Genomic DNA, 14,421 nt, shown 5'->3' with positions numbered 1-14,421 from the left:
AGGCTGGGTGCAGCAGCATTAGCATTAGCAGCTAACCACTAGCCATAAATAAATGCTGCTCGACAGCACTACACTGAGGAACCCTGAGTGTTTCAGGAAGCCAGAGTGATATTAGCTAGCGTTATTAGCTAGCTTTTCCCATGTGGCTTGTTTTTACATGGTAAACACACAGATTAGAATACAAATATACTCAACTCTGAATGTAGAAAGAGCTAGCACTTACTATGGTTAGTAGCTAATGCTAATGCTAATACTTCTCCATCAGTTCTAGCCAGAATTATCAGCAGGCAACAGGCCGATAATACTCACCTCTGAATGGCGAAAGAGCTAGCGCTTACTATGGTTAGCAGCTAATGCTAATGCTAATACTGCTCCAGCAGTGCTAGCCAGGATTAGCAGCAGGCAACAGGCTGACAATATACTCACCTCTAATTGGCGAAAGAGCTAGCGGTTAGCGCTGCGGTTAGCGGCTAATGCTAATACTGCTCCAGCCTTAGTGCTGGAGAAACTTCACTGAAAACTCACCCATATAACTCTGTACTTTAGTGGAGTGGATTTACTGCTTTTTAACACCTGACTGATACAATTCATGCATAAATGTTAGGATTTTAAGTGCACCTTATAGTGCGAAAAATACAGTAGGTTTTATGTTGTCATAAAATATATATATATATATATACACACATTCTTAAATATTGCATGCTTTTAAACCCAAAAGCAATGAACAAGAAGAAGCTTTTTAATTCTATATTAATAATTCTATATTTTCGTTCTATTTGAAGATTACTTTATGTTATGGCCTAGTGCACAACACCATAATAGAGCATGCATGTATAATATATATATATATATATAATAAGAAATCTGTCATAGTAATAAACAGGTTGCATGACTTTATATTTCATTTTGAAAGCAGTGCATATGCTTGGAGCTACATGGGTGGATAATATAGTTAATATTATATTAGTATTTATTCCACTTTAAAAGCAGTTTAAAGCATATATAACTTAAGAAGAGGGCTTCAGTTATAGATTATATACCCATACAACACCCATATGCAAATGTTGTACAGCAGCAAAGACAAGCGAACAGGGCGTTTTTCACAAGTATCGTCTTCAGACCACAGAGTTCTGCTGTGTTTTATCTCACACTAAACTTCCTGTGTCTGATGATGACATTTCCTCTTTTATACTAAATGAGATTTCAGTTTCACACAGACTCCTTTTAATTACTATTGTTACAGAGGATTTCCACTGATTTCTATTATTTAATTCAGTGTAATTAATAAATAAAAGCGTATATTACATTACATTACATTACATTACATTACATTACATTTGGCAGACGCTTTTGTCCAAAGCGACTTACAATAGTCAAGTACAATGTAAAATAAGTTTAAAGGTAAAACATCTTTGGATAGGGATAAAAGGAGGTCAAAGGGGAATAATAGGATAGAGGAGTGAAGGAGGGGAAGAAGGAAATGAGGTTAGAAGTAGTTAGTGTGTTAGAGGTGTTAAGAGAGTAAGTGCTCTTTGAAGAGCTCTGTCTTCAGGAGTTTATTAAAGATAGCGAGAGATTCTCCTGATCTGGTAGTAGAAGGTAGTTAGTTAGAGGTGTTAGGAGAGTAAGTGCTCTTTGAAGAGCTCTGTCTTCAGGAGTTTATTAAAGATAGTGAGAGATTCTCCTGATCTGGTAGTAGAAGGTAGTTAGTTAGAGGTGTTAGGAGAGTAAGTGCTCTTTGAAGAGCTCTGTCTTCAGGAGTTTATTAAAGATGGTGAGAGATTCTCCTGATCTGGTAGTAGAAGGTAGTTAGTTAGAGGTGTTAGGAGAGTAAGTGCTCTTTGAAGAGCTCAGTCTTCAGGAGTTTATTAAAGATAGTGAGAGATTCTCCTGATCTGGTAGTAGAAGGTAGTTAGTTAGAGGTGTTAGGAGAGTAAGTGCTCTTTGAAGAGCTCTGTCTTCAGGAGTTTATTAAAGATAGTGAGAGATTCTCCTGATCTGGTAGTAGAAGGTAGTTAGTTAGAGGTGTTAGGAGAGTAAGTGCTCTTTGAAGAGCTCTGTCTTCAGGAGTTTATTAAAGATAGTGAGAGATTCTCCTGATCTGGTAGTGGAAGGTAGTTTGTTCCACCATTGGGGAACTCTGTATGAGAACAGTCTGGATTGCTTTGTGTGAATGTTTGGTAAAGCGAGGCGACGTTCATTGGAGGAGCGCAGCGGCCGGGAGGCAGCGTAAGCCTTCAGGAGCGAGTGCAGGTAGGAAGGAGCCTGTTCTGTCATCACCTTGTAGGCGATTGTAAGAGCTTTGAATTTGATGCGAGCATCAACTGGTAGCCAGTGGAGCTCAATGAGCAGCGGGGTGACATGTGCCCGTTTTGGTTGGTTGAAGACCAGACGTGCTGCTGCATTCTGGATCATCTGGAGTGGTTTTACTACACAGGCCGGGAGGCCAGTTAGCAGGGCATTGCAGTAGTCGAGGCGTGAGATGACGACCGCTTGTACCAGGAGTTGGGTGGCCTGTTGCGTCAGAAACTGTCTAATTTTCCTGATGTTATAGAGCGCAAAGCGGCAGGACCGAGCAACTGAGGCCACATGGTGCGTGAAGGAGAGTTGGTCATCAACAAGAACACCCAGGTTCCTAGCAACCTTTGTCGGTGAGAGAGAGAGAGAGTCGATACTTATAGAGAAGTTGTGTTGAATAGAAGGTTTTGCTGGTATGACCAGAAGTTCAGTCTTTGAGAGATTTAATTGAAGGTGATGCTCCTTCATCCATGAGGATATGTCAGAGAGACACTGCGATATCCGTGCAGAGATTGAGTGATCTTCAGGTGAGAATGACAGGTATAGCTGGGTGTCATCAGCAAAGCAATGGTAGGAAAAGCCATGTGAGTGGATAACCTGACCAAGAGAGGCAGTGTATATTGAGAAGAGAAGGGGTCCCAGTACCGAACCTTGGGGAACCCCAGTGGATAGGGAGTGGGCTGAGGACAGCTGTCCTTGCCACAACACCTTGAACGAGCGCCCAGTGAGGTACGATCTGAACCATGACAGCACATTGTCTGCGATCCCCATGTTTGAGAGTATAGTTAGGAGGAAGTCATGGTTGACTGTGTCAAATGCGGCCGAGAGGTCCAGCAGAATGAGCACTGAGGACTGACCTGCAGCTCTGGCATATTATGTCTATCGGCCTCTATAAACACTCCAAACACCAAAAACCATCAATCTGTTTTCTGTAAATCACCTTAAAAATCTTATTTATTCTTAACTTTTATTTTTATTTTAGTTTTTCTCTTTCCTTATTTTATAATTATTTTTTAAATAGTATTAGCTTTTTTGATTTTCTTTTCTTTTTATTATTATTACTATTATTATTTTTATTATTGCTTTTTTAAATTAATTCTTTTATTTATTTATTTGTATTTTTATTGTATTATGTAAAAGTTAGTTTTAGCTTAATTTTAACTATTTTTGTTGTATTAATCTTATCTTCTTTTGATCTTAATTTCTTTCTTATTATTATTTTATTCTAATTCTATTTTTATTTTTTTATCTATTTTTATATTTTATTTACTGTTATGTAAAAATAATTACATTTAGCCATTATTTTTTGTCATGTCAATCCCTGTTTTTGTAATTGGTTGCCTTTAATGTTAATTTAAAATAATAAACCAGGAAACCTGCATAGAAACACCATGGCTCCACCCCTCAACCCTCACCAGAGCCCCGCCCACTAGATCAGTTGAAGAAACATTTCTATTTCAGTCATTTCAGTCTGCGAGTTGAGAACCTCAGAACACAATACACAGTGGGATTAGCCAGCAGACTTCTTCTGAGGGAGGGATCTGTAACTGCTGTCCGTGGCAAGTTAGCAGATGAGGAAGATGCAAGAACTTTAAATAATTTTTGTGTAAAGAGTTTTGTGCTTCTATCACAGTAAAGCATGAATTAGCTAACAAGCTAACGCTAACGTGAGGTAGGTAAACTTTCAACATAAACATGTGGGGCGTGGCCAGCAAAAGCTTATTTGCATAAAAGTGACCAATCCCTTGAAAGGCTGGATTTACTGGTGTGTTTTGTATCTTTTATATAAAAATGTATTTTAAACAATTACTATAAATGCAATTTCATATTTTCATATTTTGCCATTACGAGTACAGACTCTTTATATCTTATATCTGTATAGGTGGTTTTACAAGTGGTTTTAAATAGCAAAGAAAATGTTTAAATTTATTTTTATTCTTAAGAAGTTTAAGAGTATTTTTGCAATAAAGACATTCTTGACAACATGACATAACACAAACATATATTTAATTTATTTTAAGAACACACTAATGCCAAAAAAATGAGTATAAAATAAATAAAACATATATTTTTCATATACTCAAACATATCTCAAACAATACAAATTCACCAAGAAAATATCTTAATAATATAACAAGTTAAAGTCAAAGTGGTTTTTATTGTCATTTCAGCTATATACAGAGTACACAGTGAAACTAAACAACGTTCCTCCAGGGACCATGGTGCACATAAACACAGTGTAGACAGAACAATAGTGCAACAGTACAAAAGTGCAGACAGACAATACAACACAATACAGACAAAGAATAATAAATAACAAGACAGTGTGCAAATTTTGCAGTGTGCAAAAAAGACCGGGTGAGGTAGTAATTACTCTATTACACAGTGTGCAATAGAGTCCAGTGAGGTAGTAGGGTTTTTAGTGCCTTACATTTTCTGGGGTAAGTGGGGTAAGAGTGTGTGTGCATGTACAGAAAAAACATCAGTTCAGTCTCTGCAGTTGAGGAGTCTGATGGCTTGGGGGTAGAAGCTGTTGCAGAATCTGGTCGTGCTGGAATGGATGCTGCGGTACCTTCTTCCCGAAGGCAGGAGGGAGAACAGTTCGTGAAGGATGGGTGGGGTCATTCACAATGCTGGTTGCTTTGCGGATGCTGCGGGTGGTGTAAATGTCCGTGATGGAGGGGAGAGAGACGACGATGATCCTCTCAGCTGTCCTCACAATACGCTGGAGGGTCTTGTGGTCAGAGACGGTGCAGGTCCCAAACCAGGCAGTGATGCAGCTGCTCAGGATGCTCTCAATGGTCCCTCTATAGAAGAGTGTGAGGATGGGTGGAGGGAGACGGGCCTTTCTCAGCTTCCGGAGGAAGTAGAGACGCTGCTGGGCTTTCTTGGCTGTAGAGCTGGTGTTCAGGGTCCAGGTGAGGTTATCAGCTAAGTGGACACCAAGGAACTTGGTGCTCTTAACAATCTCCACAGAGGACCCGTCGATGTTGAGTGGAGAGTGGGTGTGTTGTGCTCTCCTGAAGTCAACAACCATTTCCTTTGTCTTGTCCACATTCAGGTGAAGGTTGTTGACTGTACACCAGTCTTTCAGCCGCTGCACCTCCTCTCTGTATGCTGACTCGTCGCCTTTGGTGATGAGACCCAGTACGGTTGTATCATCGGCGAACTTGATAAAGCTGTTAGAACTGTGTTTTGCAGCACAGTCATGAGTCAGCAGGGTGAACAGCAGAGGACTCAGGACACTGCCCTGGGGGGCCCCCGTGTTCAGTGTGATGGTGCTGGAGGTGCTGCCCCCGAACCGGACTGACTGGGGTCTCCCCGTCAGAAAGTCCAGGATCCAGTTGCAGAGGGGGGTGTTGAGGCCGAGCGAGCTTAGCTTCCTGATGAGGTTCTGTGGGATGATGGTGTTGAATGCTGAACTGAAGTCTATAAACAGCATTCTGACGTAAGTGTCCTTCTTCTCCAGGTGGGTGAGGGAGAGATGAAGGGTGGTGGTGATGGCATCGTCCGTGGAGCGATTGGGACGATACGCAAACTGCAGGGGGTCCAGTGAAGAGGGCAGTTGTGTCTTGATGTTCCTCATGACTAGCCTCTCGAAGCACTTCATGATGATGAGTGCAAATAATGAGACACACTAGCTTGTATATGCATGCACTAAATGTGTGCTGAACATTTTAATACATGCATATAAAATAGCAAATATAAACAATTCTACAATTCTATAGACCGAGCACTATTGTGTAGTATATGGACAGTTGTTTCCGGTTGGGAGTATGCTGTGTGTGATTGGCTGCTGCTTCTTGTTGTGAGAGTAGGTTTCTTGAAAGGTGCTGTAATACAGTACCAGTCAAAAGTTTGGACACAAAAAATTCAGTGTTTTTTAATGTAATTATATCACTGTAATGATATATTGTGTGAGATACGATATGCCACGCCCCTAATTAACCTTATATGTATTGATATTGCATAATTAAGCTAATAGATGACGAGTGTTGTGAGCTGCAGGTTTGGGGGACGAGTTGAGTGTTTGGGGGGGCGGGCGGTGGTTTAGGAACTCTAGGAAAGGTTGTTCAGTGTTGGGCTGGTTCTGACCCTGCTGTTCCCCAGTGATGATTTATATGGAGGAATGCCATTGATGTGCACCTAAACACACACTGAAACCAGAGCGTGACTTTACCGCTTATTAACACCATCTGCACACATCCTCACTACTGCTCAGATGACGTCTGTGCACGTATACTAGTGTATCTCTAAAAAAATATAGAATATCATTGAAAAGTTCCTTTATTTCAGTAAATCAAAAAGTTCAAAATGTGAAACTCATATATTATATAGATGTATTAAACACAGATTGATCTATTTTAAGCCTTTATTTCTTTTATTGTTGATGATCAGTGTCTCAGAAAATGTATATAATATTATATAAGATCAATCAGTACTTTTGGTAAGCAGTGTGGTGCCAAGTCCTGCTGGAAAATAAAATCTGCACAATCAGTGATGGTTTGGAGAGTCATGTCTGTCATCTGCTGGTGTTAATCCACTGTGTTTTATTATCAAGTCTAAAGTCCTTGAGCGTTTTCCCCACAAGAACTTCATGCTTTCCTCTGCTACTGACAACTTTTATAGAGATGTGGAAGATTTCATTTTCCAGCAGGACTTGGCACACTGCCCACACTGCTAAAAGTAACAATTGATCTTATAATATAATATTCTGATTTTCTGATACACTGATCATCAACACTAAAAGAAATAAACGCTTAAAATAGATCAGTCTGTGTTTAATACATCTATATAAATAATAAGTTTCACATTTTAAACTGAATTACTGAAATAAAGTAACTTTTCTATGATATTCTCATGTTTTTAAATAGTAAACTTTTTAATGTAACAATCTTACACATTTTTTACAGCTTTCAACACACTGTATACAAAGAATAAAATAAAGAGTATCTCCTGAGAAACATTTTAAAGATGAAGATGAAGAGTATTAGAGGATGTGAGGCGTATGGTTTAGATTTTGGAGGTCTGTTGGTGAACGTGTGTGTGTGTGTGTGTGTGTGTGTGTGTGTGTGTGTGTGTGTGTGTGTGAATGAGGGGGGTGAATTCCAAGCATTCTTCTGTCTGTCTGTCACAGCAGCGCGAGAGCAGCTTAGCTTAGCTTAAATAGAGAGAGAGAGAGGGAGAGAGAGAGAGAGAAAGAGAGAGAGGGAGGGAGGGATCTGAAAGTGGTATGTCCTTAAATGTAACTGTGTCTTAAGCTGATCTTGGAGGAGATAGCAAAAAACCAAGTTCAATTCCTATAGTGAAATTGTACCATGTACTGTAGTGGTGGGTGTAGCATAGTGGCTAACAACACTTCATCTTTGTAACACTACCAGGCAGTTATATTCTGTTTAAATCGGGAGAGAATAAAATACTCCAATCTGAAGGTATAATTACAATTCACTGAATCCGATAAAATCTCGTGGACTTGTTCCGGCTGCTGCACTTGCGCAGATCTCCATATCGAGGAGGCAGGGCTTCAATCCGACAAGTTTTCTGAATTTTCTTGGAACATTTCTATGTTAGGTTTTTAAAGATTCTTGTAATGTTGCTGCAAAAACTCTAAATGAATGAATACTTTATTGTCGATATTATTATATACATTTTTTTTACCACCTTTATTACTGTGTGTTGCCTGTTTATCCTTTGTCCACGTACGTCATAATGACAGATAATGAACATTAAGTGAGTTATTAATATTAGTTATGATGTTCTGAGTGTTGCTGGTGATTAGATGCTGTAATAAAGTTATAATTTTAGTTATGATGTTATTTATATATAGTTATTTATATGATGTAATAGCTCTGATTTTTCTCTGTGTGTTTGATCAGGTTTTGACCCCAACACGAGTGGGACAGACGTACGCCTACAGCCCCGCCCCCACCAGCTCTCACGACCTGTACGACGTTCCTCCCGTACGACAGCAGGGGGTAGGTGTTTACTTAATTATAACCACTCGCGAGAAATATATACACATGCCAAAAGTCATGGGACAGCAAGGAATAAATGTTTTCTTTTAACATTAATCCGTAAGAATGATTTGTTCTTTAAATTAATATACAGCTCTGGAAAAAAGTAAAGAGAGCACTTCAGTTTCTGAATCAGTTTCTCTGATTTTGCTATTTATAGGTTTATGTTTGAGTAAAATGAACATTGTTGTTTTATTCTATAAACTACAGACAACATTTCTCCCAAATTCCAAATAAAAATATTCTCATTTAGAGCATTTATTTACAGAAAATGAGTTTTCAGACCTCAAATAATGCAGAGAAAACAACAAGTTCATATTCATAAAGTTTTAAGAGTTCAGAAATAATCAATATTTGGTGGAATAACCCTGGTTGGTTTTTAATCAGTTTTAATTCATGCATCTTGGCATCATGTTCTCCTCCACCAGTCTTACACACTGCTTTTGGATAACTTTATGCTGCTTTACTCCTGGTGTAAAAATTCAAGCAGTTCAGTTTGGTGGTTTGATGGTTTGTGATCATCCATCTTCCTCTTGATTATATTCCAGAAGTTTTTAATTTGCTAAAATCAAAGAAACTCATGAAACTCAATATTTATGTTGGAAAATACTACTGTATATCAAATAAATGATCATTCAAATGACTTTAAAAGCTCATTATCCTAAAAATGTCTTTCAAAAATAAAGGGCGACAACCCTATGTGTAGCAAGACTGTAATAATAATTATAAAGCATGATTTTTATTATTTCTGATTTAGGGTCGTTTCCGAACATCTAAACCAGGGGTGTCCAAACTTTTTTTTGTTGGGGGTCAGAAGGAGAAATATATTTGAAGTCACGGACCACAGACTCTGTAATAAAACATATAATGAAATATACCACTTTAAATAATACATTTTCCTGATTACTTTCATTTACACACCATTTTACTTGACTTACTATCTTTATCTTTGACAGTGTTGTGTAAACTAAGATTTTTCAAATTGATGTTTCATTTCATGATGTCTCTTAATATAAAACTCCTTAATTACGGCAACTTTTAGACTCTTTGGCCCGTTTTTCTGCGCTAGAAATGCGCACCCTCTCCGCTTTTAGACTCTTTGGCCGTTTTTCTGCGCTAGAAATGCGCACTCTCTCCGCTTTTAGACTCTTTGGCCCGTTTTTCTGCGCTAGAAATGCGCACTCTCTCCGCTTTTAGACTCTTTGGCCGTTTTTCTGCGCTAGAAATGCGCACTCTCTCCGCTTTTAGACTCTTTGGCCCGTTTTTCTGCGCTAGAAATGCGCACTCTCTCCGCTTTTAGACTCTTTGGCCGTTTTTCTGCGCTAGAAATGCGCACTCTCTCCGCTTTTAGACTCTTTGGCCCGTTTTTCTGCGCTAGAAATGCGCACTCTCTCCGCTTTTAGACTCTTTGGCCCGTTTTTCTGCGCTAGAAATGCGCACTCTCTCCGCTTTTAGACTCTTTGGCCGTTTTTCTGCGCTAGAAATGCGCACCCTCTCCGCTTTTAGACTCTTTGGCCCGTTTCTGACACCTAGCGTTTAAACTTTGAATCTCACATTATAAAAACCTGCTTAACAGCGGGCCAACTTTCATTCTATTTCTAAAATACCTCGCGGGCCGCTCCACAAAAGGAAACGGGCCGCAAATGACCCACGGGCCGTAGTTTGGACACCCCTGTACTAAATGATCATTTTTGTGTTTTTTGTGTTGTGTTTTGACAGGTTTACGATATTCCACCGGGGAAACAGACGGGAAAGCAGAAGAGTCCTCACTCTCAGGGTTTATACGATATTCCTCCCACAGCAGATACGCGGAATCAGGGGGTGTACGATATTCCTCCAGCATCTCAGGGGGTACGTACCAACTTTTCTCCGTATTTAACGGTTCAGTTCTCATGTTTTCCATTAAAACATGAGGAGAAATCTTATCTGAATGCCGTCTTTATTCTCGGCGTCTATAAACTCTGCTGCCTTTCCTCAAATTCCCGAACCACAAGTGTAAGAAAATAAATAATATCATTTTTATGAGCTTCCCTCCATTACTAAATGAATACCCTGCCTGCCAGAACTGAGCTCAGAGCTGAGCTGTGAACTCTGCAGAGACCCGCTTCTGTTTCACTGCTGTTCTAAAGGTTTGTTTGTAATAAATTAGAGCAGAACGGGTTGCCTGTTATTTGCGCTGTGTTTAATTACGTGTTTTTGGAGCTCAATCTCTCTGTTAAAAGCAGATTTCACTTCTCTGCTCTGGTTATTTGTTGATTTTAGTGATTATGGTGCGATCGTGTACGTCAGGACTCAAGCTCTGTGCTCAGATTCCTCAGTTCTGAGGGTTTTTTATAAAGTGTGGTTGCCAGATATACATTCCAAATCCGTTTTTAGTAGAACACGACATGTCTGGAGGTTTTAGATCATCTAAAAAACGAGAAAATAAAAAATTAAAACACTCCAAACCATCACTGATCATCAGTAAATTTTACATTTCATTTAAAGCAAATAAAGGGATCAGAGTCTGGAGGAAGAGTGGAGAGACACACAGTCCAAACTGCTCGAGGTCTAGTGTGAAGTTTCCACCAATCAGTGATGGTTTGATGGAGATGTAGATTTCATTTTCCAGCAGGACTTGGCACACTGCCCACACTGCTCTAAAAGTACCAATTGGTCTTATATAATATTCTAATTTTCAGAGAAACTGATTTTTGGTTGATTAGTTTGGTTATAGTTGATTTTATTTTTGATTTATTTTAATTTGTTTGTGGTATGTTTAAGTTGTTTTTTGTCTTATTTAATTTTTAGTTTTTAAATCTTAGTTTGTTTTAACTCTCTTTTAACCTTCCTTTTAGTTTTATATTTTATATTTTTAGTTTATTGTTTAGTTACTGCTAATTATTTGTTCTTAGTTTTATTTACTCATTGCATTCTTATCATCTTACAGCACAGTGATGCGAATTTCATTTTCCAGCAGGACTTGGCACACTGCCGAAAGTACCAATTGTTCTTATATAATATTCTAATTTTCTGAGACGCTGATTTTTGGGTTTTCATTGGCTGTAAGCTTAATAATCATCAACAATAAAAGAAATAAACGCTTAAAATAGATCACTCTGTGTGTAATACATCTATATAATATATGAGTTTCACATTTTCAACTGAATTACTGAAATAAAGTAACTTTTCAAAGATATTCTAATTTTCTGAGATGCACCTGTAGTGACTGAGTGTTTATACTTGCAGTTCTAGTATTATAATTACGTGGTGGGCAACCAAAAAAAAAAAAATCTGTTTTGGAAAATGTAAAAGTGTAATGGGAGTAGCTCTCCAACCCAAGGGGTTGTTGAACCCCTCCACTGCCCTGGCTAGTAAATTAGGACATGGCTGGGAAAAAATGCCGTTATAAGAAGATAGGGCTGAAAAACAAGAACGGGCAGAAACTAAAGTCACGCCGAGCGAGAGAGAGAGACAGGGGAGGAATGTAAACAAAAGCTCACCAGAGAAGAATGTTTCATGCTTAATTTTAAATTTTGTGGAGATCAGAACTGGTATCTAAAGCTGCTTTTTGTTTCCTGTTTCTGCAGGTATACTCAATACCACCTTGCCGGAGTAACGCTGCACCAGACGAAGGCAACTATGACTTCCCCCAACCGCACAAACCCAAACCCGAAGGCGTCTACGACATTCCTCCATCTTTCTCCATCTCCAAATCTACCCAGAGCTCCCAGTCCCAGTCCAACTACGACTTCCCTCCCAGCTCAGAGCAGCGCATGCTCGCCAGCAGCGACAGCAGCGTCTACGACGTTCCCGCCAGTCAGCCGGCGTCGGCGGGAAACCGGGATCTTTACGATGTTCCACAGGGCGTTCACGTTCAAGCTCGTGATCGCAACAAGGGCATCTACGACATCCCGCCTGCAGACCCGCGCCTGCCGCAAGACGTAACCGACGGCATGAACCGCCTCTCGTTCTCCAGCACCGGCAGCACCCGCAGCAGCATGTCCACGTCCTCTTCTTCAGCAGGGTCGCCGGCCGAGGGGCGTCTGGCACTGGATCTGGACTCGGCGTTGCAGAGGATCGGGCGTCTACAGCAGGGTCTGGACTCGTCCGTCTCCGCCCTGCAGAGCTTCGCCACCTCGCCCAACTGGCGCACCTACGGCTTCATGGAGCGCCACAGCAACGAAGTGCGGCTGATCCTGAAGCGCGTTCGCGGCACCCTCGGCGAAATCCTGGCGTTCGGGCGAGGTGCGGCCGCCAACGCCTCGGCTCTATCAGACTCTGGACTTCATTTGAAGCTGCGGCGGCAGCTGCAGAGGCTGGAGGACTCCCAGCAGATCCTGCAGCAGACCCACCAGAGCCTGGAGAACAGCAGCTGGTGCCTCAACGTCCTGGTGGCAGGTGGCAGGCAGCAGCGACAGCATCAGCAGCAGCAGCAGCAACAACAGCAACAAGGCAAAAGCGACGAGCTGGACCGCTTCGTCATGGTCGCTCGAACGGTGCCGGACGACGCCAAGCAGCTCGCGTCTACAATAGGGGGCAGCGCTGAGCTGCTGTTCCGGAGGGCACCGGTAGAGGGCGTCGTCCATCCGTTCACCTGCTCCCCGGCGGAGGAGGACAGCAACCACAACAACCACCACAGCTGCCAGACCAAGCCCTTCCCCGTCCCCCAGGACAGCGAGAAGTGCGTGAAGAGCTGGATGGAGGATTACGATTACGTCCATCTGCAGGTGAGAAGAAACGAGTCTAATCATAACTTCCCTTACCCAGCAGCTGCTGCCGGGAATTACGCGGGAATCGCGCAGGGATTACGCAGGAATTGCGTAGGGATTACGAGCTTCCGAGTGGGAAGGAAAGCAGTCACAGATCATAATTACTGGTCTTAATCATAATACCCATCCAGACACTGAGGAATGAAAATGAAAGCAGTGATTTAGATTCAGACTCTCATCACACTCAATTTCATCCAGCATTCTTTGGCAGTTTTTGAATCATTTTATTAAACTACAAAGTCTAAAAGTATTTTTGCATGCTCCTATTGTTCGAGGAAACACATCAGTGTCCCTGTTTAAGTGACACACCTTCACACTTACTGTTTGCGTTTTGTTCCAATGATGTAGTTAAAAGTGAAAAGTAAGAAATAATTTTAAAAATGTATACTTTTAGTGAAGATCTGTTAAAGTAAAGCAATTAAATTTAGTTTTTAGTTATTAAATTAAAATTAAATTAAAAATTAAAATCTTATAATAGATAAAAAGTAGAAAGTCATTTGCAGTTTGTATATCGTGAGAAAATTGAATCATGAATTGAATCGTATATAAGTAACAGTTTGGTTTGCTAAGTGGTAGCTAATGTTTCCAAGGTGGTTCCTATGGCGTTGCTAAGGTGATGCTAGGTGGTTGCTATGGTGTTGCTATGATATGCCTGGCTTTTTGTCACACCTTACTTATAGGTGCGGGTAGTTGTGCCGAAAAAAGGTTGTGGGTTGAATGAAAAAATGATGGCAACTGCAGTAGCACATCCAGTGCAAGTGAATTTATTTGGTGAAGGTGCACAAATGCAGAAAAATACCAAAAGAAAACAAAAAAAGAAAACCAAAAAAAAAATAAACAAAACAAAATCTATTTACAAAAATTTACATAAGGAATTAACATATTCCTTAAGTCGTACATTGGTTCACACGACAACCAACCATACCATATCTCAACCTTAACCATCTTCTATCCAACATGAAATGAGGCCTTAAATAGGCCACCACTGGTCTACCCAACCCAGCCAAAACCAACAGATTTTCCATTGCAGGGGGATACAATTATAAACAAAACAAACAATAAATCAAATTAACAGACAATGGAAAAATACATTCTCAAAATAATCATTATTCATGTCATAGGCCACAATCCAATATAATAAACATGAAAATAAGAAAAGGAAAGAATAATTAAAATATTTCAAATCCCTAAAGAACCCCCTCAAAATGGTATGGCCCAAAATGGGCCCAGTGAGCATGCCCCCAATTTTGCTCAGGCCCTATATAAGGGCAGCTAAAACAATTGTAGGGCCCTTTGCCAGACCAGGAAGAGAGTACAGGTGAGTGTATGAAATGCAAAAATTGTACCGGCAGCTATTA

General features: G+C 40.4%; 1 protein-coding gene across 2 annotated transcripts in view; it reads left to right on the top strand.

Moving 5' to 3' along the window:
• nedd9 (neural precursor cell expressed, developmentally down-regulated 9) overlaps positions 1–14,421 on the top strand; it is a 71,584-nt gene that overhangs the window by 51,008 nt on the left and 6,155 nt on the right. For both annotated transcript variants that reach the window (XM_049475552.1, XM_022665311.2), the window contains exons 3-5: positions 8,175–8,273; positions 10,032–10,163; positions 11,882–13,021. In XM_049475552.1, coding sequence (XP_049331509.1) covers positions 8,175–8,273; positions 10,032–10,163; positions 11,882–13,021 — 1,371 coding nt within the window. The remainder of the gene's footprint in view (positions 1–8,174; positions 8,274–10,031; positions 10,164–11,881; positions 13,022–14,421) is intronic.

Source organism: Astyanax mexicanus, chromosome 3 (genome assembly GCF_023375975.1).
Source record: "Astyanax mexicanus isolate ESR-SI-001 chromosome 3, AstMex3_surface, whole genome shotgun sequence".
Classification (NCBI taxonomy): Eukaryota; Metazoa; Chordata; class Actinopteri; order Characiformes; family Acestrorhamphidae; genus Astyanax; species Astyanax mexicanus.
Note: the sequence above shows the minus strand (reverse complement) of the source record. Positions and strands in the feature narration are given on the sequence as shown.